Source organism: Camelus dromedarius, chromosome 12, assembly GCF_036321535.1.
Source record: "Camelus dromedarius isolate mCamDro1 chromosome 12, mCamDro1.pat, whole genome shotgun sequence".
In the NCBI taxonomy this organism is placed as follows: domain Eukaryota; kingdom Metazoa; phylum Chordata; class Mammalia; order Artiodactyla; family Camelidae; genus Camelus; species Camelus dromedarius.
In genome coordinates, this window is record NC_087447.1 from 55634334 (window position 1) to 55656677 (window position 22344).

General features: G+C 36.3%; 1 protein-coding gene across 2 annotated transcripts; it reads left to right on the forward strand.

The window, feature by feature from the left end:
- Positions 1–44: 44 nt before the first annotated feature.
- Positions 45–15435, forward strand: DDIAS (DNA damage induced apoptosis suppressor). Of its 2 annotated transcripts, none has more exons than XM_010990961.3 (5): positions 45–130; positions 4567–4695; positions 10033–10194; positions 11161–11278; positions 12491–15435. In XM_010990961.3, exons 2-5 carry the CDS (start codon positions 4583–4585, stop codon positions 15107–15109), a joined length of 3012 nt encoding a protein of 1003 aa, XP_010989263.2. In that variant the 5' UTR covers positions 45–130; positions 4567–4582; the 3' UTR covers positions 15110–15435. The 2 variants fall into 2 exon arrangements, with proteins under 2 accessions (XP_010989263.2, XP_064348826.1); XM_064492756.1 differs by lacking the exon at positions 45–130 and adding an exon at positions 172–433.
- Positions 15436–22344: the final 6909 nt, after the last annotated feature.

The following is a 22344-nucleotide window of genomic DNA, read 5'->3' on the forward strand; positions in this document are numbered from 1 at the left end:
GCGACCAAGCGTCACTTCCGGCGGAAGACGGCGCGGGAGATTTGATTGGAGCGCGCTTGGCTTGTGGCTGATCCCTGCCGGCCGGCGTCACTGAGCTTTGCCCGGACAGGGCCCCGGTCTTCTGCCTCAGGTGAGGAGCTGATGGAGGAGGTTCTCGGAGAGCAAGGGCTGGAGACTCCTAACGGGACCCTTAACGTCATTATGAGTGAGACTCCGAGCTATCTATGTTGGTTTTTTTTCAGGAGTCAGTCTCTTCCGTAAAAGGGCGGTTATGAGGGTAGAAGTGTAAGGTTAAGTTTTTTAATTTTAGACAGTGCTGTTGTAATCACTCACCGAACGTTTGTCGAATATTTACTGTGCCATCGGACTGGACACGGGTGAATGTCTGGATCCGGAAATACAGAGAGGAAAAGGTGCTGCTCCAGCCTTTCAGGTACTCAGAAATACGTATTCAGCTGGCTGCTATGCTGAGTAATACGTGCTCAAAAGGGGTCTTTTCCAAACTGCTTTTATGACCCAGAGGGAAAAGTGCTTAACTGAGCAGGGTGCTCAAAACAGAAACTTTGAATGTTTTCTAGATGCCTTCTTTTCTCTCACATCCAGCCAGTCATACTAGTCTCTTGAGTATCTCAAACCCCTACACTTACCGCCACTTTTACTGTTATTACTTTGGTTCAGCAAGACTGCTACATAACTACGACACTAGCCTCTCACCTGGTTCTGCTTCTTTCAGTCTTGTTACATTCCAGTCCAGTCTCCATGTTGCCAGGCTGATCAAACCCAAATCTGATCAGGCCTCTCCCCATTAATCACCTTTCTTTTGGTTGCATCTATTTGCTCTAACTTAAGGTTTAAGTCTAAACTTCTTAACGTGGTTAACCCTTCCCATCTGGCTTTGTTTTTTTCTTCACTCTAGCCCTATGCTCCAACCATTCAGAATGTCATTTTGAGTTCCCCAAATGCACCATCCCTCACCTCCAGACCTCTCCTAAATCCCATCCCCAACCCAGCTAATTCTTATTCCTTAAAATTTAGTTTATGAAGCCTTCTAAGTCAGGAAGCCTTTCCTGACTCTGCAAGATTGAGTCACAAAGCACCCAGTAGTTCCTCATTCTACAGATTGTTTGTAAGTGCCTCCCTCCTCTGTGCCAAGAACTGCTAGGTACTAGGATTACAATGGTGAACACGATGTGACATTCCTGTCCTCGTGGAACTTAAGCCTTTTATGGGTGGACTTGAGAAGAATAAAGGAGAACCTATTTAAGTTAGTCTGGGAAGGCCTCTCTGAGGAGTTGACACTTAAATTGAGGCCTAAAAGATGAGAATGATCCAGCCGTGCAACAGAGGAAAGGAAGGACATTCCAGAGTGAATAGGTTATGCCAAAGCCCTAAAGCAGGAAAGAGCTTAACGTCTTAGTGTTCAAGAACCTAAAAGAAGCCCAATGTTGCTGGTGATATTGATGCATACTAAAGTTTGAGAACCACTTGGCTAGTATGAAAATGGGGTGCAAGAGTGATAATCAATGAGCTTACATATCTGGGCGCATTGACAAAAACATCTCCAGTGCGAAAAGGATGCATCAACTATATTGGCCTGATTCCATTAATATTTGCTTCACCTAATGCCCCTTCTTCAAGTAACTTTCTGTTTATAATTTGGCTTAACATGTAGTTATATCCAAAAGAAAATACGGGCTTAAGATGAGTCCCTTCCCTCTGACAGTAATTTTCATGGTAAATTAGTAAAGCATCTTGGATTATGGTTGATCTCCCACATGGCTTGACTAGAAAGAGAGAAAGCAAGTATTCCAGAGTATTCCATGTTTAATTAGAAATGCACTGTAATGTGTCCACCTGGACCCCACATATTTTCATAAGCGTTAGTCTATCAGTCTTCATTCCTGGACGTTGACTTGAACAGTCTCTGGGCCTTCAAAACAAAAGCCAGCTGAGGCCCTAATTAACTCCCTAGCATTTATACTTTTCTTCCTCTCTCCCCATCTCAGCCTCCTTGTTTCTACTTCTATATGTGAGAGATTGAGAGAACCCAGGTTTTTCTTTGTACATTATTGCTAAGTTCCCTGCCTAGTACTTTTATTATATTTATTGATTTATAACAGTAATGGATTTAGAAAATATTTTGACTATATAAAGGAAATAAAGATCATCTTCAAATAATCTGACAACTCAGAGAAAATACTTTTCAAAAGAAGGTTATCTGTAGGCCTATTATCCCTTATGTCCACATCCCCTCAAGGTAAGACTAAATCGGTCCTCTTGTTATATTTTCTCATAATATTCTGTACACTTCCTTTATTGAATTTTCCACAATTTCAGTTTTTTGGTGTGATTATTGATTTAAAATCTGTCTCTTGCACTAGACTGTAAGTCTAGTGACCAGGTAGGGACCTTGTCTGTCTGTCAAAATATATTATTCCCATCACCTGGTATTTACCAGCTACACAATAAATAATTGATAAATAAGTAAATATATTGAACTTTTTAAATTGGAATATGGTTTGCTGACTATGATGGGATGAAAGAAATATAATGCTATATCACCATCCTTCCCAATAAAATCAAACAGGAAAGATAAATTGCAATAGATACCATATATAAAATTGTTCCTAAGTCTATGATCATGTTTTTCTAACTTTAGTATTTACTCATCCCTGATGGTTCATTCAGTTATCCATCAAACATGAATTTACCCTACTGCAAGTCAGGCAGTGGAGAGAGAGAGAGAAAGAAGAAAACAAACTAGATGACAAGTATAAGGAAATACTATGAATACAGCAAAGGGAATAACTAAAGTGACTGCCTGAAAGGACCTTATTGCATTTTTGCCCACCAGTCAATGAATGGAAAGTCTTTTTGCTTGAGTTTACACAATGAAACACAAATAGTAAAAAATATTTTAATGACTTTTTTCATTTCAGTTCTCAAATTTACCATGAAGTTATAGTTTTCTAAACATACTTATTTCTCCACTAGAGGGCAATAAACCATTAAATAATGACAATTTAACCACCCTTCCTTTAAAAATACAGTAATTAGTGCTTGTACAATTAATTTAGAAATTAATTCCCAAATATTTCTGCTTATACAAGTTTTTCATTTATTGGTGACTTGTTAGGCCAGGTCCTCATCTTCATGAAAATTTAGACTAATGGTTGTAGAACCAAGAAAAATAAGTAAGTATATATCATCCAATATATACATTTTCATGATTGCATGTATCACAAGGATGATTAATACCAAAAAGGAATAAATGAGTGATGTCATAGAAACTAAGAGGAAGGAGGTATCTACTTGAGATAAAATGGGGCTCTCTGAGGAGTAAAGATTGAAGGATGAAAATAAGCCAGCTATTTGAAGAACTAAGAGTAGAAAGAGCATTCTAGACAAAGGGAACAGTAAGTACAGAAGCTTGAGAAGAGGAAATATTTGGTGTGTTCGAGGAGCAGAAAGAAGGCTAGCATGATTTGAAATGCAGTGATTAAGGGGGTGAGTGGTACAAGGTGAGATCAAGGAGGTGGGCAGGATGAGCTAGGGCCTTGCAGGCATTGTCCTTGCAGGCATTGTCAGGAATTGAGGATTCATTCTAAACAGCAGGATTTTTTTTTTTTCGGTTTCTAATTACTCTTTTTTTTTAATTATCTATCTCTTGAAGTTATTTGTCTATCGTATATAGTACTATATAATATATTGTATATATATTCTATATAAATGTACTACTATACCTAAAAGATTCTTTTATGATTTTTAAACTGATGACTTCCACTTTGTCAAAATTTACTGATGCCAGTCTCAGAAACAGTTTCACCCATTTTCAGAAATTGAAAGCTTTTGCCATGTGTTTACAGATGAAAATTTGTTGAAAAAGCTTTATCTTGAACATGTACAGAGACTTATTTCAGACCATTTATATTATGCTATAAATAAGCTAATCAATTTTTAAATTTTGATAAACCAACATTTGAATTTTTAAAAAGAAATTATGAAAGAGGAGAACATTGCTATTTTATTGTTTTTACTTCTCTGATATGTTTTATACAAGGCTCATAAAGCTCTTTGAACTCTCCTTTGACCATGCAGCATTCTTTTTGGTTTGCACATTCTAAATTGCCTTTTTTCCCTCATCTAGCTGTATAAAAGTGTACACACTGAAATAAAGTGATTTTTTCAGCTAAAAAGAACTGTTTTCCCACCAGTTTAGATTTGATACAACAGTCGTGTAAATTCATTTACATTCCTACTTATTAATGGTAGAAACAAGTTCTATATGGCTTATAAAGATATTGAAAGAAGCTAAATGATAGCTTTTATGAATTACAGGGCTGGAGCATTTATTCAGAAATAGCATATTTGAGCTACTCTGTTTTAAATCTTATTTTCTTAATTAATTAAGCAGAAAAAGAGAATTAGTTTTTCAGTACACTGACATTTAATGCAAAAAAAAAATCTATCAGCTTTGCAGTGAAGGTTAAGTGTTTTCCTAGGAAATGAATTATGCACATACAATTAAAGATCTGCCATTCATCCCATGGCTGTTTTGTTTCTCAGGCCACAGTGAGAACACATGAATAGAAGAAGAAAATTTCTTCTCGCCTCAGTTCTTGCTCTCCAGAATTCGAGTTTTATATATCCTTCATGTCAAAGGTGCTTTTCTCGGATAATCCTGATCTCCAAAAGGTAAAGATAAAGTCTGTAAATGTGAGAGAGGAAATACAAGTGTATGTTGTAGATTTCCCATGGCTCAAAGGCAAATAAGGATTAAATTCTTACCAGGACATAAGATTCTTTGAGGTTCTTCTGTAAATCCTAGAATAGAATTGGCTGGTAATCCTCTATTACTAGAGGGAAGTTTCAGATTATCTCCAAATCTTTGCTAAGTACCTGCTTCAGAGAAGAAAAATAATTTCTCAGAGGAAATCACGAACCTAATACAAAAACTTAGCCTCCTTCTGGGATATCCCTGGAAATAATATAGGGTTTTTTTGTTTGTTCGTTGTTTATTTTTGCATAATCTCCAGGGTGGTTTTTTTTTTTAACAAATAAACTGGAGAATAGGGACCGTTGTTGTAATCTCCGTCTCCTTCAGCAGCTGGGGCAGTGCTCGGCACATGATACTTGATTACGGTGCTCAGATTCAGGCCACTTACTTCAGGCTGAGAACCTCAGTTTCTTCTCTGATCTTCATAGAGTGCAAGTGAGAGGTAGGGTTGGAGTTCCTTAAGAACACATTCTCTCTGCCTGGAGGAGAGGAGAAGACTATCTACCTAGGAAGTACCTGGTAGTATATAAGCAAGAACAGTAGGCCAGCAATGATTCTTAACTAGTCTTTTTGTCTCATTAGAATCACATGGGGAGGAACTGGCAGCTCTAACGCACATCTGGACTCAAAGTCATCCTTCCATTAATTATTATTATTACTTTATTAAGCTATTCTTTCAAGTACTCATTGTCAACTCTGAGAGAAAGAACCTATTTGTATTATTCATCACTAAATCCTTAGCGTTCAATCTATAGTTTAGTTCATAGAAAATATGCAATAAATGTTTGTTCAGTGAATGAATAAATGACAGTATGATAGTGTCTAGGTTGTCTTAGATCTGGACGTAGGTTCACCCATTTTTTAGATTTCTACCTATTTCCTGAAAAAAACTAAAACCCTAGGACTGTTTCCCTTTGATCAGGGCCTATTCTTAGAAGCAGTGTGGTATAATAGAATAGTTTCAAACTTTGGAGACTGCAACAAGGTTGCAGATAGGCTCTGACACTTGATAATTGTATGATCTTGGGATATAATAGCATTTATCCTGGTAATTAAAAAGCACAGTTCCCTGGAGCCAGACTGCCTGAGTACAAATCTCAACCCTGCTACTTAAAAGCTCTGTAGCCTTGGGCAAGTCACTTAAATTATCTGGATCTCAAAATGGAGAAAGTAATAATACCTGTTTCATAGGGCTGTTGTAAGGATCAAATGAATTAATAAATGCTTAAATGCTTCAAATATTATGTGATATGTAATCAATAATATACAGATGTGAAATTTTTTTAAAACCGAGTTTTTTCCCCCAAGTCATTTCTTTTTAAAGATAATCTACAACAAAAATTTAGGTTGAACAATACTTCCATTTTTACCTCTTTAGACTGGTAATAACAATAGATAACATTAATGAATGTTTACTATATGCTAGGCATGATGCTAGGAGCTTTTAAACATTATATCTTTTGATACAACAGCCCTGTGAGGTGATGCTACTGTTAATGCTAACTTTCAGAGGAGAAAATTAAAGCTTAGAAAGATTAAAGAACTTACCCCAAATCACACAACCAACTAGATAGTGGCAGAAACATACTCAAGCCTAAACAAAGCTGTCTACCTTCCTAATCACTGTTACCTCCTAATGAGTAGTGAAATTTGTATCCAGTGAACACCTACCCCTCTTTCTCTCCCAGCATTTAAGATGCCCCAGGAAAAGTGAGCTCTAATTGCTCCATTGAGGCACATATAATCCACAGCACTTGGTCCTTGCCTATGGAAACATAGTCCCCAGAAATATAGCCTGTCCTCTATAGATATTACATTGACGGTGCTATAAAAAGTCTTATTCCCATAATTTCAGGTGCTTATCTTTTCTACTGTTATTTCTGCTTTCCTTTTCCCTTACCTGGAGTCTGTTGTAAGCCAGCACAGGAAATGGAAATTCCTTACTGCTGCAGCATGGCAAGTTTATGACAGACATTTCATACTCTAGATTTTAGAGACAATGAAGAGCAAAAAGACTGCTCCTTGAAGTTTGTCATTGAACCCCAAATCCTTAGAGACAACAACCTCCAAGATTAGAGCAGTCAGTGGTGGTTTTCAAATTATGTTCTGCAGCGCTTTAGGGCTGTATGCTTCTAGGATGTAAGATTAAAGACGTAATAGTGGATTGTAAGGCTTTAGAGTTCCCACTTTAGTTTCAACAAGAGCTCTAGTCTCAGCCTTGTATTAGGGTTCCAAGTTAGATTCCATTTCAAAAAGGATTCCATGACATAGATGAAGATACAGATAAAGACATTTTTTATGTCTTTCTCAAAGGGTTTCAAGGCCAAGAAAACACTAAGAATTACTAATCTCATCAATTTTTCTACTTTGGGGCTAAATATAAATACACTAACATAGAAAAATGAATGAAATTTGGTGTTTTAACTGGTATCAAACAAAAAACTAGCAAATTACCAGTATTATTTCAGATAGATCCTTTCAAAGGCTTCTTGGGGGTCAAAACTTTTCATAATAATTCTAAGGCATTATTTGCCTTTCAATCTCATTCTCTTAAAAGTGCATAGTAGAGTTTTCCAGAGACTCCATGACATGTGATATCACAACAGATTGAGCAGAGAAGGAGGTATGAGAATACAACTGTCTTTATTAAGCCAGACATTAAAGAGGTTTGCAAAATACAAAACAATGCCATTCTCTTCTCACTAATTTATTTTGGAACACATAGTTATTTTTCATAAAAATATGTTCTTTTTGTTACCTATGCAATGGATTTTTTTGAGGAATAAATAAGTATTTTTTAGAATTCTCAATTTTCTCACTTTTATTTACTTTCTCATATTCAGTTGGAAATATAGACAGATATTACCCACATAAACAAAAGCTCTTTGGTAGTCTCATTAATTTTTAGGAATATAAAGGGTCCTGAGACCAAAAATGTTTGAAAATTAGATTCCATAACAAATAACATTTTGGAAATTGGGTTGCCTCTAGAAGTTAAATCAGGCGACTATTATTTGAATGTGTTGTCTCTACCCTTGCTTCTCAAAGTGTTCTGAGGAACAGCTGCATTGGTGTCACCCTGGGAGCTTATTAGAAATGCAGGATCTTGGGCCTTGTCTCAGATTTACTGACTCAGAATCTTCATTTTAACAAGATTCTTAGGTGTTTGGTATGCATATTAAAGTTTGAAAAAGCTGTGATCTATATTACTCCATACTAACAATTACTTATTTCAGTCCAGACTTATTCCCTACAGGATTAAAGGAAACTGCATAAATAAATATTTTCATTTTATATGTAATATAAAAGTATATATAATTTAGTGGGTATATGCATTAATACTAATAGACCTAGCCTTTGTTAGGCTATCATTGATACTCTGTTTGCAAGATAGTTCATTACTAACCATTCCATTCTTATAGTTACCATACAGGAAAGAACTCCAAGCTGGGAATCCAAAGCCTTGTATTTGGTCATAAAATTCACCAACTTTATCACGTCAGGCAAAAATTTACCCCAATTCCCCCAGTTTGTGTGTGGGAGTAAATGCTTTGTTTACCTATCAGAATGAAATAATGTATATTGAAAACATTTATAAATGTAAAATACAGATGCATATTAATTCTAGAATTTGCTGGGAATTTTACATTAGACATGAATACATTATTAATATGTAATCTTTAAAGACATTCTAATATATATTCAAAACAGTTAGTTCATTTTATGAGAGCTTGGTACTAATGAGGTTCTATCCCCTGATGAGTCAATTACCTTCACTTTATTCTATGTCTGGACTGTAGCACAAACTACAGCAGATTTGGTTAGGAGTATATGAATGGATTGGCACAGATCCAACCTCAGTGTGGGGGAAAAAAGTAATAATTAGCACAGATGTAATGATGATGAGTCAATAACTTTCTTTTTGTTGTTGTTTGTGGTTTTTTGGAGGGGAGGGGGTAATTAGGTTTATTTATTTATTTTTAATGGAGGTACTGAGGATTGAACCCATGACCTCATGCATGCTAAGCATGCTTTCTACCACTGAGCTACACCCTCCCCCCAGGAATCAGCAACTTCTTACAGGAAGGATTAACCTCTGTTCAAAATAATCACCTTGTGAGCTGTGGAATTTAGGCTCCCCCTAGTGGCATATATGGCAGCAACCAAATTTATACAACTATGTTCAACATTATTTTCTATTTGCATTTTGCCATTCATTTTTAAGCCAGATCATTAGCGACATGAAGAAACATAGGATTAACCATTACCATAAGATATTTTAAGGGGTCAGTTTGCTAAATTAAGAATGTGAAAGATGGAGATCAGAGTTCTATATTGCAAATAACTAGAAAAGAGGGAAACATAAGTAAAAGTGACAGTAACCCTCACAATATTTAGTATAATTATGAGGGAGAAGCAGACTAAACATTAATTTGGCAAGATCTGTACTAGATCCTTTCTTTACTTACCTTTCTTATACTTCGTCTCACTTTATCCTTCTTCAACCCTGGATTTCACCGATGAGGGAGTCTAGGTTTAAGGGATTTGGTATCTATCCCAAGGCCAGACAGCTAGTACATAACAGTGATATTACACTTGACACATAGTAGTTTTTGATAGGAAAGCCTTTGGCCATAATTGCATAATTGCCTTACAAGCAAGTGAAACAAGATGTTTTATGCCTAATTTTTGTAATCTAATAAATTTTTAGTATATTTCAATGAATTAAAGAAAGTAAGGTTATTCTTTTAATAGTCAGAAAAATATAACTAGGTACCTTGTGTATAAATATTTATTAAACATTTCAAGATTATTCATTATTCCCTTAATAGGCATTATTCTCTTAACAAAAAACAGACATTAAATTTCAGGTCTTCTGTTGGTGTGGCACTCCCTTTATTATATTATTTTGCCCCCACCCCCAACCTCAGACTATAATATGCCTCAGTTTGTTAATGATGATTTAGCTACCCAGTAACAACCAACCAGCTAACCTCCTTCTTCTCTCTCCCTCTCCTCCCCACCTTCAGTTTCTATCAGTTTGGTGCTACTTTATTTAAATCAGTAAAATTAACTGTTATGGACAGAGAAAATTCAAAAGTGGTTGATCTGAAATCATTTAAAAAGAATGTAAATTGTATAGGTACATTTGTATACAAAATATTATTTTTGATTTTTACTTTTCCAGATTTGTTTTACATCATATAAAAAAAATTAGTGACTATCTCTATGATTTTTTTCTTCCCTTTTTCCAGGTCTAATTGTCCAAAATGTGGCTCTACTGGTGAAGCTGAAAATGCTAGTTACAGATATAAACTTTCCTTAAAAGTTGCAGAGTCAAACAAATTGTTTGGTATTACTGTATTTGGAAGCTGCTTAGATGCATTTTTTGGTCTTACAGCCACTGGTTTGCACAGGTAAGAATATTTAAAGCATTCTTTTTCCTAGCTACTCCTTTAGTACATCAATAGAATTTGAAGATAATGTGTTTTTAAGGTAATACACATTTAGTAAAAAGATGATCACTCAACCTCGTATTGTTGGTTCCTTTAAAATATAATCAAGAGTTGAAGTGAAAGATGTTTATTTCCTCAATACATATTGTTAAACCATGCTCCTTTTAGTTAGGCCAACTAAGCTATAATTAGAGTATTAAATTACAAAACTCTAATCCAAGTTATAGAAATACAGACTAAGAAAATAAAATTGTTTCAAACTGAAAGATTATTCAAATTGAGGTTAGCATTCAAGAGGCTAAGATCTCTTGCAGTGGAAGAAGCTATTTGAAGGAATATTTACATTATCAGAATTTGAATTTTTTTCATTTATTTAATTTGCATTGCAACTTCATCTGCATAGCTTGACCTGTTAAGATGTTGTCCTGAGAATGTAAGGATATATATATATATATATATATATAAGCAGTTGAATCTTTTTTTTCCCCTTCAATCTTCTACCCTTCTCCCCTAATCACTTAACTAAGGAAATCTCTGTCTTCTTGTTGTTGAGAGCAAACTGATTTGATGAAAGAGCCCAGGGACCACAGCCAGGATTGCCAGGGAGAAGGAAAGACTTCCCTCTGCTTTGAGGAGAAGGGTGCTAAAGATCCCACCACTACTCCCACTGCCACTTTTAGAATAACTGCTGCCTAATTACTAGGCAGGCATCTACTTTAATCACACTTGATCAATTATTTTTGTCTTTCTAGGCTATAAGAACCTAGAGGGAACAAAATGACTAGCTCTTAAAGTCATTTTTTCCCCCTATATGTAAACTCATAGGGTTCATGCTGCATTTTCAAACCAATTGTATCTTCTGACTTCATGGCAAGTTAAAATTTCAAAGCTTATCTCTTCACATTTTTAATTTTCTTTTCAATCAAGGTATATTCAGGATCCTAATGAAATTCCCGAAACACTGGACAGTGATACAACTCAGAACCTATTAACTAAAGCAGTTGAAACTTGCTTTGTTGGACAAAGCTTCATTTTTGGAGTGACGGTAATTGAGACTAGCATTCTTTTTAGTATTATGCTAACATTTCCATTGTAATGAGATGGTTTGAATTTTCTAAATAGTTTTTAGGAGTCATAAATGTGAGGGCCTGTAGAAGCACTTTTAAGCTATGTAAAAATAGGCTTTAGGTGATTTGTTAAAACACCATGGTGACAACTTCCTCTTTCAAAAGTTAGAAGAACCCAGTTCAAATGCTTTCAGAGCTTTAAAAATCTAAATTTAGTATAAATTCAGAAGTGTTAGATGTTTTGATATTTGGTATCTATTGTATCCTCTAAATTCGGTTCAGATTCTGTAGCAAAACTTTCATTAACTCTGGCTTTTTAATTCTCTCATCTATAAAAGGAGGGAACTAACATTGAAGGCAAAGCAACTGAGTATTGATAACTCTACAAATAGATTGGGAAGGATCATCTTAAATAATTACCAAAGTAACTGTAGGAAAAGTCTAAAAAATGTGCTGACTCTGAAGGAGTCATCATTTTCTGTCTCTTGTATGCTAAAGGGAACAAATGAAAATTTTGTCTACATTGGAATCAGTGTTTTAAAAAGGGGAATAGAGCACTCCACAACTGAACAGTGAGAAAAACCCAAAGGGAAAGTGAAACCAGGAGCTACAGAAGTTTTCTTTGTTACAATCTTAGATGGCTCTTTTTCTTTTCTTCTTTTTTTTTTTTTAAAGAAATGAGAGCATTTCCTTAAATACTCAAAGTTTATGGAAGCTAATGAGGATGTAATGGTAGCTACCATTTATTGAGCATCTACTATATTTGCTAAGCACTATAGTTTTTTGTGTTGTTATTGCTAATACAATAATCCTACACATTTATCCCTATTTTATAAATGAGAAAACTAATTACTTGTTCAAAGCCCCAACACTGGGAAATGTTAGAACCAGGATTTGAAGGCAAGTCTCTTTACTACAAGGTTTACTTCCCTATAATTTCAGTTCCTCTAGTGTTATAGGCTACTCTGCCTCTACTGGAATCAGAATTTTAAAAGGGGAAGAGAGCCCTCCACAACTGAACAGTGAGAAAAGCCCAAAGGGTAGGCTACTCTGCCTGCAATACGAGAGGAAATGAAATTATGGGAGTGGGGTTATAATTGCATCTGTTTTAACCTTTTAAACCCTGTTTCACATTTGAGTCAAAGGAAGAAAATTTTATTCTCATTTACATTTATTTACTTCTTTCATAGAATTTTGAAAACCAATATGGACAAGGTTCAGGTTCCAATAACTTCTTACAGCAGTGCTCAGACCTCAAGAAAGAAGTTAAAGCGCTTATAGCTTGCCAGATTGTTCTACCAGACCCAGGTGTTGTAGGCTTCACTGTCATTGACTATTTCCATCAGCTTTTGCAGCTTTCTGATGTCAGGAAACTTCGTTGTGGTTCCCGGGCACCTAGCAGCCGCTTCCTTGCTTTAGAACACTCAAGTAGTGATTTCAGCAGCATATGTGGCCCTGACAGCAGCTCTTGTTGTTTTGAGTCCCATGGCAGAGAGAATTTTTCAGGATTCAGGCAGCCATCACTTGAACTCATTTCCACTGATTCACAACTAACAGATGATGATTTTTCAGCTTCAGAACAAAGCAAGGCCATTGGTACTCTTTCCCAGAACAGAAAGTGCATCTCCTTTACAGAGGCCACTGGTTCCAACACCTGCCATGATACCACTCATATTTCGTGGAACTTTGTTTCATACATGGATAAAAAGAGTACAGCACAAAAGTTGTGTGAAGAACCTGGCTTACAAGCTAATCAGCCAAGAGCAGTTCATAGCAATCATCATGAAATTAGAGTCTCTGGCTCTAATTTATTCCCTTTGAAAGTGGAAAAGCCCCTTGAGCCAACTAATACAAAATCCTTTCACAGTACAGTGGAAATTAAAAATAGGTATTCCCAGTGTGAACTAAAATATCGCCAGTATCATGATGTAGATACCCTCCGTGGCCTTCAGGAGAGATCTGTGTGTTGTCCACCTCCATCACTCAGATTTGAAGAGATAGCTGGTGGTTCCCAGGACTGTGAACCTGAGATTTGGGATGATCTGCCATTCTCTGAAAGCCTAAATGAATTTCTGGCAGCTTTCGAAAATGAGATTTCTCTAACTCACACAGATGTCAGTAGCAGGAAATGTCATCTAGATAATGATGTTGGTAAATTACCTGTAGACCACAGCAGGTTATCAGTAACTCCCAAGAGAACTACTAGCATACTGAATATGCCACCCATAGCCTTAAGATCACCACAAGTGACAGCCAAAGCAAACACCAGCAAAGATAACTTCCTTTCCAACTGTGAAGCGAATCTAAGTCCTAGTGTTCATAAGGAGTCACATCCAGAGAACACCGCAGAGGCTATCTCTATAAGTAGTAGTGGAAGAGACACATCTGAAAATTTTCTACCAAATGTTTATCTGTCAGCTCTGTTTCCATCTTCAAAAGGCTCAGGCACAACAAGTACTCTCAAGTCTACTGAAATTACATCACATAGGGCTGAAGTTTCACTTACATGCAGTGCTTCAGAGAGTGACCATTCTTGTCTCAAAGGCAAATATTTTAATGGATGTGGAGAAAAATCGCTTTCAGAAATGAGTGAAAAGTTGACAACTTTGCATTCTAGGAGATATAATGATGTTTCCAGCCTTCACACCTTAGAAAATAAACAGTACTCTAGGTTGCCAAAGAACCAGGGTGACAGTTTTCCAATTTGCAGGAAACTCACATATCCTTTAGAAGCTCCCTGCAGTAGTCCAAATAGAAGTACGAATACACTGAAAGAAATGCATTATGAACACACCAGTAATAACTTAACACAGAACTGTTCTACTGGTCATGAAGGTGGCTACAACGCTTCTGCTGATCTCTTTGATGATAGTGCTAAAGAAATGGACATTGCAACAGAAATGACCAAAAAGTCACAGGATATTTTGTTACAGTGGGGAAAGCCTTTGGCAGAAAGTCGTCAGACAGAATCTGATTTTTCATTGAGATCCCTTTCTGAAAACTCTAGCCAGTCTTCACAAAAATTATCCTTGCAAAGCACATCTGCTTCTCTGTATCCAAGAACACGTTCCTCTTCACCTCATTTTCAGTCAGATTTGGAGTATGACTTTGAAGATAGCCAAGATTTTGTTCCATGTTCACAGTCAACTCCAGTTGCACGATTCCACCAAACTAGAATTCACGACGGGATGAAAGGAGCTTTCAAAAAATTTCCTGCGTTTTATTCAGATCTTGATGTTAACTATAAAAAAACAAGGCTTTCCTCTGAAAATGACACACAGCAAGCCACCCCTACCTGTCCAAAAAATATAAAGACACCCAGCCAGAAATCCAGAAGTCCTACTATATCTGGTATGACACAACCAGAGATTTTCAACAGCTGTCCTGTTGCTGAATGCCCTGAAAGTGATGTTGATGAATGGGTCCCTCCTACCACACAAAAAGTATTTCTTTCAGAAATGCATGGATTCCAGGCCATGGGTCTAAGGAAATTTCCTGCTGCTTATAATTCTCCTGATCAAAAAGAATTACCAAGAAAAAAACGGAAATATGTCAAACAAAGAACTAATAAATGTTTAATTAAGAAGGAGTTAAATTTAAAGAATATGCTTACAGCAGCAGTTACAAATCAGAAAACTCCTGAATATAACAGAACAAGGTCAGGCTGGATTTTCAAAGAGTCAGTGTTGGGACTTGGTTCTTGTTCAGAAGTCAAATGTTGCCTTCCACTTTCAGAAAACTGGCCACCTTCCATGCCTGACACTAAAAGTGCTTGGTCTCCTGAATTGTTTTCACAAAATGTCACCTGAACCCAATTACTGGACTTTCAAAGGTAAGTCTGTTTGGAAACTCTTACCTCCATTGGCATGGAAAGCATTCTTACCATTTTGACCACTTGAAGAGAAGCAAAGAGAAAAGAGGTGCTGTTTTGCCTTTTAAATGGTGGGAAGCCATTGTTTTTCCCAGTGTTTTATCCAGAATACTCTGATTTCAGATAATTTTGCACTTTATCTTATATTGTTGATTGTACTTAAGCAATATTGTTAATTTTGCTTGTTACAAGTATTTGTTGAAATCACACGTACATTCAGAAATAAAGGCATTGCAAACCAAAACTTAGTCTTTCTTAATTGTTCAGCTTAGATCAGAAAATGCCTGCCATGTATTAAGCCAACTACTGTGCTGAGTTCGTGATACAAAGCTGCAAGTTCACTGATCTCAAAAGATTTTAGTCTACTGGGTACAACAGAAATAGAATAGACACTTTCAATACAATGCAGTAAATGTAATGATTGAGGTTTTTCATGGATATTACATTTATGTTGCTCCGGAGTGTGATAGGGAATCAGTTAACCCAGCACCATCTATGGGCTGGGAATAAGAAGAAAGGTCAATAAAAACTCACTATTTAGAGTGAAATGTGAAACTCACTTTTTATTAAGTACTCATTGAATGGTTACTATATGCCAGGCACTGTGCTAAGTGCTTGGAATTCAAAAATGAAAGTCAAGCCCCTTACCTCAAGAAACTGAAGGTCTAAAGGATAGACAATTAGTATCCAGTAATTTCTATGATAGGGAGATAAGCTTGAAGGACTAATAAGGAGCAAAAATGAGGACTGTTTTCTAGACATTCAAGTCCTTTGCAGCACCTCAGCTCTTTTATGTACCTCTGGTCATTCCTCACAGCAACTATTCCAAATCTTCACTACGCCTCCCAACCTACACTGCGCTCCTTGCCTCCTACGTCATGATCACCTGGTATTACCTTCACCTTCCCACACCCATACCTACTGACTTATCTCTGCTCACCCACAGCTCTTTCCTCTAATCTCAGAAAATGATGCACACCTCCTATTTAGTGCTAATCTTTTAGGGCTGTTGCTCTGTTACACCCATCTTTACCTTTTCACTCTACTGGCTCTCCCCCTCCCCCACTTCTTATTTAGAAAATTTGCAAACACAAAAAAGCTGAACGATGACACAATGATACAGCATCTATACACGCCACCTAGATTCCATCATTTTTAACATTTTGCCTTTTATGTATGGGTGTATTTACTTCCAGTGTGTCTGTAAATGTATCTATGGTTGCTTTTGCTGAACCTTTTGAAGGTAAAATAAGGACTTTTTCTTCTGCATAACTACAATATTATTATCATACTAAAGAAAAATAATGGTAACTCTACAATATTATCTAATGTTTAGCCCATTTTTAAGTTTTTCTACTTGTCCTTAAGTTGTCTTGTAATTGTTGATGTTTAATCAAAATTTTATTATTAAGATGACTCCATGTGTTTAGTTATGTCTCTTGTCTCTTTTTCCAGAATTTCACCTCTTATTTCCCACTGCATTGGCTTTATGAAAAAATCAGACCATTGTTTTGTAGAGTGTCCCATTCTAGATTTTTGTGTTTGCTTCTTTATAGTATCACTACCTTGTCTCTCTATCCCCCAGTATTTCCTGTAAAGTCTAAAGGCTTGATTAGGTTCAGGGTTTGGGCAGAGATACTTCATGGGTTTATGTTGTGCACTTCCTATTATATCACATTAGGAGACACAATGTCCGGTTGTCCACTTTTAATGATGCTAAATGAGATTGCTTAGTTAAGATGTTGCTCACCAGATCTCTCCATTGTAAAGGTACTCTTTTTTTACTTTTTAAGAGTAAAGAGTCAGTATTATCCTTGCCTACCAGTGGTGTTGAGTGCATTTCCTTTTCCTGCTCCCTATCACTATGTACTTAAAAATTTTTGTTTTCTCAATGATTTACAGTCATTTGCACTCATTATTCTTGCTGGTACTCTATGTAATACTTCTTGCTATGTCACTACTAACCACAGTTGTTCATCGCCAGGCTCCAACAAAAAATAGTCACTGTCAACTTTCACACCACTCACTATTCAACCTACTGCAGTCTGTTCTCTCTCCCCCACTTCCAGTGGCTATGGTATCAGTAGATTTTTAACCCTCAAATCCAATGGATTTATCATTCCTTATTTTATTTTATTTGACCTCTTTGCACTTCCTCTATTTCCAACATACCCACTCATGTTTTCTGGTTTCTCATAGTCTCTGATCAGGTATGCCTGCAGGGCAATTTTTTTTTTCAGGGCCCTACATAAACAATTTGATTCTAAAATATTTTACAAAAGTCATGGTTGGTCCCATGTAAGGTAGAGTGGTTTGTCAATGAAGATTTAGAATAATGGATAAGGAAAAGGTGCATGTTTATTGCCCAGTCAGTGCATGTGAAGATCTTTATAGTATACCAGCAGCCTCTCTTTCTCAGGCCAAGAAAATAGTCTCTTCATGTTCTTTGTTGCCAAATGTGCTGTTCCTTGCTATTTCCTATCTCCCACTGTGATAAAAGAGTTGTAATGCAGTTTCTATTGTATGGAACTATATAGATCTTGCCTCTACAGTTACCTAATATTTAATGCTGGTTACATCTTTACCCATGATGTGCATTCATTGTTCCACCATGAGTACTGACTTCCAGTAACTCTATGTTGTCACTCTGCTTCGTTGATGATTACTGAAAATGCAAGTCTTACCCAGAGTGTGCAGGAAAATGTGAATGATAATTCATTTTCTGGTTATATTGTATTTAGCATTTGGACTTTCCTAGCATAGACATAGAACACATATTCCAACCATGTCTTCTCTTGTACTCTTTAGGCTGTAATTACTGCATTCCTAAACTGTGATCTTTTAGTCACACCCAGGAAAAATAGGCAAGAGGCCCATGGGTGGAGCATGAAGAGTGGTTTCATTTGTGCAATGAATATCCATCCCTTCATCAGCATGTCTTAAGCCCAAACCTGGAGAGCACAATGTCACTGTCAACTGGAAATGAGAGGAAAGACATTGATTGGAAGAGCCAGTAGGCATGGGGGCATAACAATCTTGAAAAGCCTGAGATAAGGTAGGCCTGTCCCAACAAACAGTGCAGAATCTAAAGAAAGGAGTAGGGTGACCTTCCTGGCACCAATTGTGGGAGGTAGACTGGGTTAAGAACAATGCCATCACTCTCATAAGCGTTGGTGGGGGGGGGGGGGTCTAGAGACCAAGGGCAGCCCCATAGTTTAAACACAGACCAGAAGGAGCCAATGCACAGGCCCGCACACACAACTCAATCCTCAAACCCTGAATTCACTCTGTGTCCAATGTAAGAGTCACCTAAAAGCATGTCAGCACCATTCTGGCAGCTCAACTTCATACTATTGTGTGGAAGAAATACTGCTTCAGTCAGTAGAAATGCTCCACTCTTCAGATCCAGGGAAATTCCTTAGGCACAAGACCCAGAGCTCCTCAGAGCATTTGCTCCACACCAAGAGAGGGTCAAAGAGCACCTCAAAGGGGAGAAATGGCATCTGTCCCAGCACCAAAGTGGACTTGAAAATTTCAGAAGAGGCACTCTGATGACTACGTCCCATGTAGGACCAGATCCAAGCTCAGGGTACCTTAGTCCCAGGAACTGGAGAAGGATTTAGAAAATCTTAAAGGCATAACAAAGCATCAGTCTCTGAGACATGAGACTGGGGTGAGGTCCCTTCTTACTCAGGTCTTAGAGGTACTGTCTGATCATCTCTCCTTATAGTCCTTAACTGCCTTCTTTTGCCTGCCTTTTAAAAGATGGTGCCTCTTAGTGTTCAATTATTAGAACTTATACATGTACTCTTTGGTTGAATTTATCTACTTATCCACAGTAACCACCCATAACTGTTTAATTTGAAGTCTGTCTTCTATCTAGACTTTCTCCTGAGACCAGACTTATATGTTAGTGTTTTTGTTATCATTCAGCTCAAAATGTTTTATAATTTCCATATGGGTTCTTTGACCCATGAGTTTTTAACAAATGTGTTTTCTTAATTTCCAAACAAATTTTTTTTTTTGTTCCTGTCTCTTTGTGAATGATTACTACCTAAATTACATTGTAGTCAGAAAACTTATTCTATGTTACTTCAGTCCTTTGAAACTTGTTGAAACGTTTCTGGTCCAATTTATAGTCACTTTGTAAATGTTCCAGGTGTACTTGAAAAGAATATATATTGTAACATTATTGGGCATGGAATTTTATATGTATGTCTGATATATTATTCATGTTCAAATTATCTACATCTGTACTGATTTTTCCCCTGTTCTATTAATTATTGAAAGAGGGATTTTAAAATCTCCCTCTATGGTTGTGAATGTGTATGTTTCTCCTTGCAGTTCTGTCAATTTTTACATTATTTTCAGGCTATGTTATTAGGTACAAATTCAGTCTTGTTGTATCTTCCTGATGGACTGAGAATTCCGTCATGAAAGTACTGCTTCGTTGCTATTAATGTTTTTTGTCCTAAAATTTAATTGTTATTACTGTGCTATATTTCCTTTGTTTTGGTTAGTATTTGCAAAAGGTTTTTGTTGGGGTGTTTTTTTTTTTCATTTATTTTTTAGATCTTTCCATATTGTTATGTCTTACAAGTGTTTTTTATAAACCTCATATAGTTAGGTTTTATTGTCCAGTTTGACAATCTAGCTGGAACATTTCGCCCATTAACAATTAATGTAATAATGAAAATATATTTGGTTTATCATATTTTACACTTCCTATTTATCAATGTTTCATTTCTTCTTTCTTTTTCTGTTGATTATTTTTTGTCATTTCTGGTTTTCTTTCTCCTAGGTTTGGAAGTTAAATGCTGGTTTTTTTGTTTGTTTTTACTCTAGGAATTACAACATGCATACTTAATCAAAGTGTAAAACTAATCAGTGCTTGTAATCCTTTCCTAAAGACTTTAAATCTTTTTTAATCTATTTGCTCTCCTTTTAAATTACACTTGTCATAAGTTTTAATTCTGTATTTTTAACCCCACAAGATACTAGATCCTATAGTCAGTTTGTTTTGTGTTTTTTTTTTTTTTTGGAGTTTGGGGGGTTTTGTTTCAGATTTGCTCACATATTTACCATTTTCTTTGCTCTTTGGTTTATCTTGAATCCCAGATCTTCTGTCACTTCCCTTTGACCTGAAATATATCCTTCAGAATTTCTTTTGTTGAGATTCTTTTGATGGAAAACTCAGGTTTTGATTCTAGGGTAGGAGTTATTCTCTTTATTTCTCTTTCCACTCACAATGCCATTCAACTGTCCCTGGCTCTTGTTGCTCTTGGAAAGCCAGCTAACTGGCTTCCCTTTTTTTTTTTTTTTTTTTAGTAATCTGATATTTTTCTTTCTGGATATTTTTATTCCCTTTGTTTTTAGTGTTTCTTGGTTCTATTAATGGTATGTTGAGATATGGATTTTTTTTATTAATCCTCCTTTAGATTCATTAAGTTTACAGAATCTGTGCATTACTGCCTTTCATCAATTCTGATTTCTTAGCCATAATCTTTTATAATATTACCTCTACTTCATTCTCTCTATCGTCTCGTTTTAGAATTCCAATTAACCGTGTTATGCATTCTCACACTTTCATTTTCTTAACCTTTTCTTGATTGCTTTCATCTTTATATCTGTGCTTCATTCTGTATCATTTCTTTTGACCATTTGTGTCTAGTCTCCTTTTCTACTTACCTATTGAGAGTTTTTACCCCCGAAATTATGTATTTTCTGAAAGCTAGATTCATATCTTTTCTAACTTACTATATCACATCTCAAAGTTTCCTATTTCCTGTACACATTTTCAAGTTTGTCTCTTACTACTTTAACCACAGTAAGCATAGTTATTTTACATTCTGTGTTTGACAGTTTCAATAACTGAAGTCTTGACAGGTTCTTATTGTCATATTTTTTTTCCTGCTGGTTCTCACTAGTATTGCCATGTTTTCTTGAGTCTTAGTTTAGCTGAAGCAACTTATTTTCTTTGGGAAGTATTTATGAGAATTCTGAGGCCTAAGAAAGTGTTCTGGGGAAGGATTTCCATTTGCTTCTGCCAAGTGCCTGGAAACGCTACCAATCTAAAACAACTCTAACAAAGTTCATAGTTAGAGGGGTTTTTATAGATTCACTAAATTAACTGAATTTGGGTTGTTCATCCATACAGGGTATGGATAACTTCTTAGGGACTGTTTTCTTCCTCCACTGCTAAGGGTTTATATCTGATTCCCCCTATACTGGAGACCTTCTGAGGTCCTGCCTTAGTGGGCAATTCCTAATCCTATTAAATTCCTTATCAAGAGCAAGTTATCCCCCTTGCCCTACACAACAATGAAAACTGGATTAACATTGTTCCCTAAGCATTTTGTTGATCTCCTATGGCTGAATTATTTGTGAATATATTACAATATGTGACCTGCCATGAGTTATCATTTAGTAACAAATGTCCCAGGATTTTTACTCTTTTTAGATGATTAAAAAAAAAAAAAATCCATCCCCAAAGTTGCAACTACCTTTATTAGCCTGTTAAAAGAGTAACTAAATTTCTAAATACTGAATCTTATCAATTCTTACCATTTTAGACCTGGAGGGGACCTTGCAAAACATCTGTATTAGTGGTCCTCGTCCATGGGCTGCTCATTTAAATCACTTGGGACCTTTTAAAACCGTAGTATTGCCTAGATCCCACCCCAGACCAGATTTATCAAAATTTGTGGGGATAAATCTCACACATCAGTAGTTTTTTAAACTCTCCAGATGATTCTAATGTGAAGCCAAGGTTTAAAAGCACTGGTCTAACCCTCATAGATGAGGCAACTGAGACCCAGAGATGCTAGAAGTCTTCCCAAAGGCCACATTTACACAAGGTTGAGGTGAGTATGTGAGATACCCTAACTCTTACTCCAGGACCCAATACTCCTTCCTGCCTCCTTTATTACTGAATGTTAAAGATTGGCAACATTTCTTTTAATTCAAGAATTCATATAACAAACATCAACTGTTTTCTGTGTACTTAGCACTGATGACAGGATGACTGAGTACAAAGACATTCTGGAAATCTAAACTTGGAGAGAAAGCTTATGGAAAACTATAAAGGTTATCTAGTTAGCATTCGTCCTTCAAAGCTGGTGTTGAAGTTACCACCTAGGCTGCATCTTCTACCTGAGGTGCTATAAAATGTTG

What these genes read in the sequence shown, in the direction of transcription:
- DDIAS (XM_010990961.3), top strand. Translation starts at nt 4,583, where the DNA reads ATGAATAGAAGAAGAAAATTTCTTCTCGCCTCAGTTCTTGCTCTCCAG. An exon ending in ACAGCCACTGGTTTGCACAG is followed by an intron (nt 10,195 to 11,160) that starts GTAAGAATATTT and finishes TTTTCAATCAAG; the next exon opens with GTATATTCAGGATCCTAATG. An exon ending in GCTTCATTTTTGGAGTGACG is followed by an intron (nt 11,279 to 12,490) that starts GTAATTGAGACT and finishes CTTCTTTCATAG; the next exon opens with AATTTTGAAAACCAATATGG.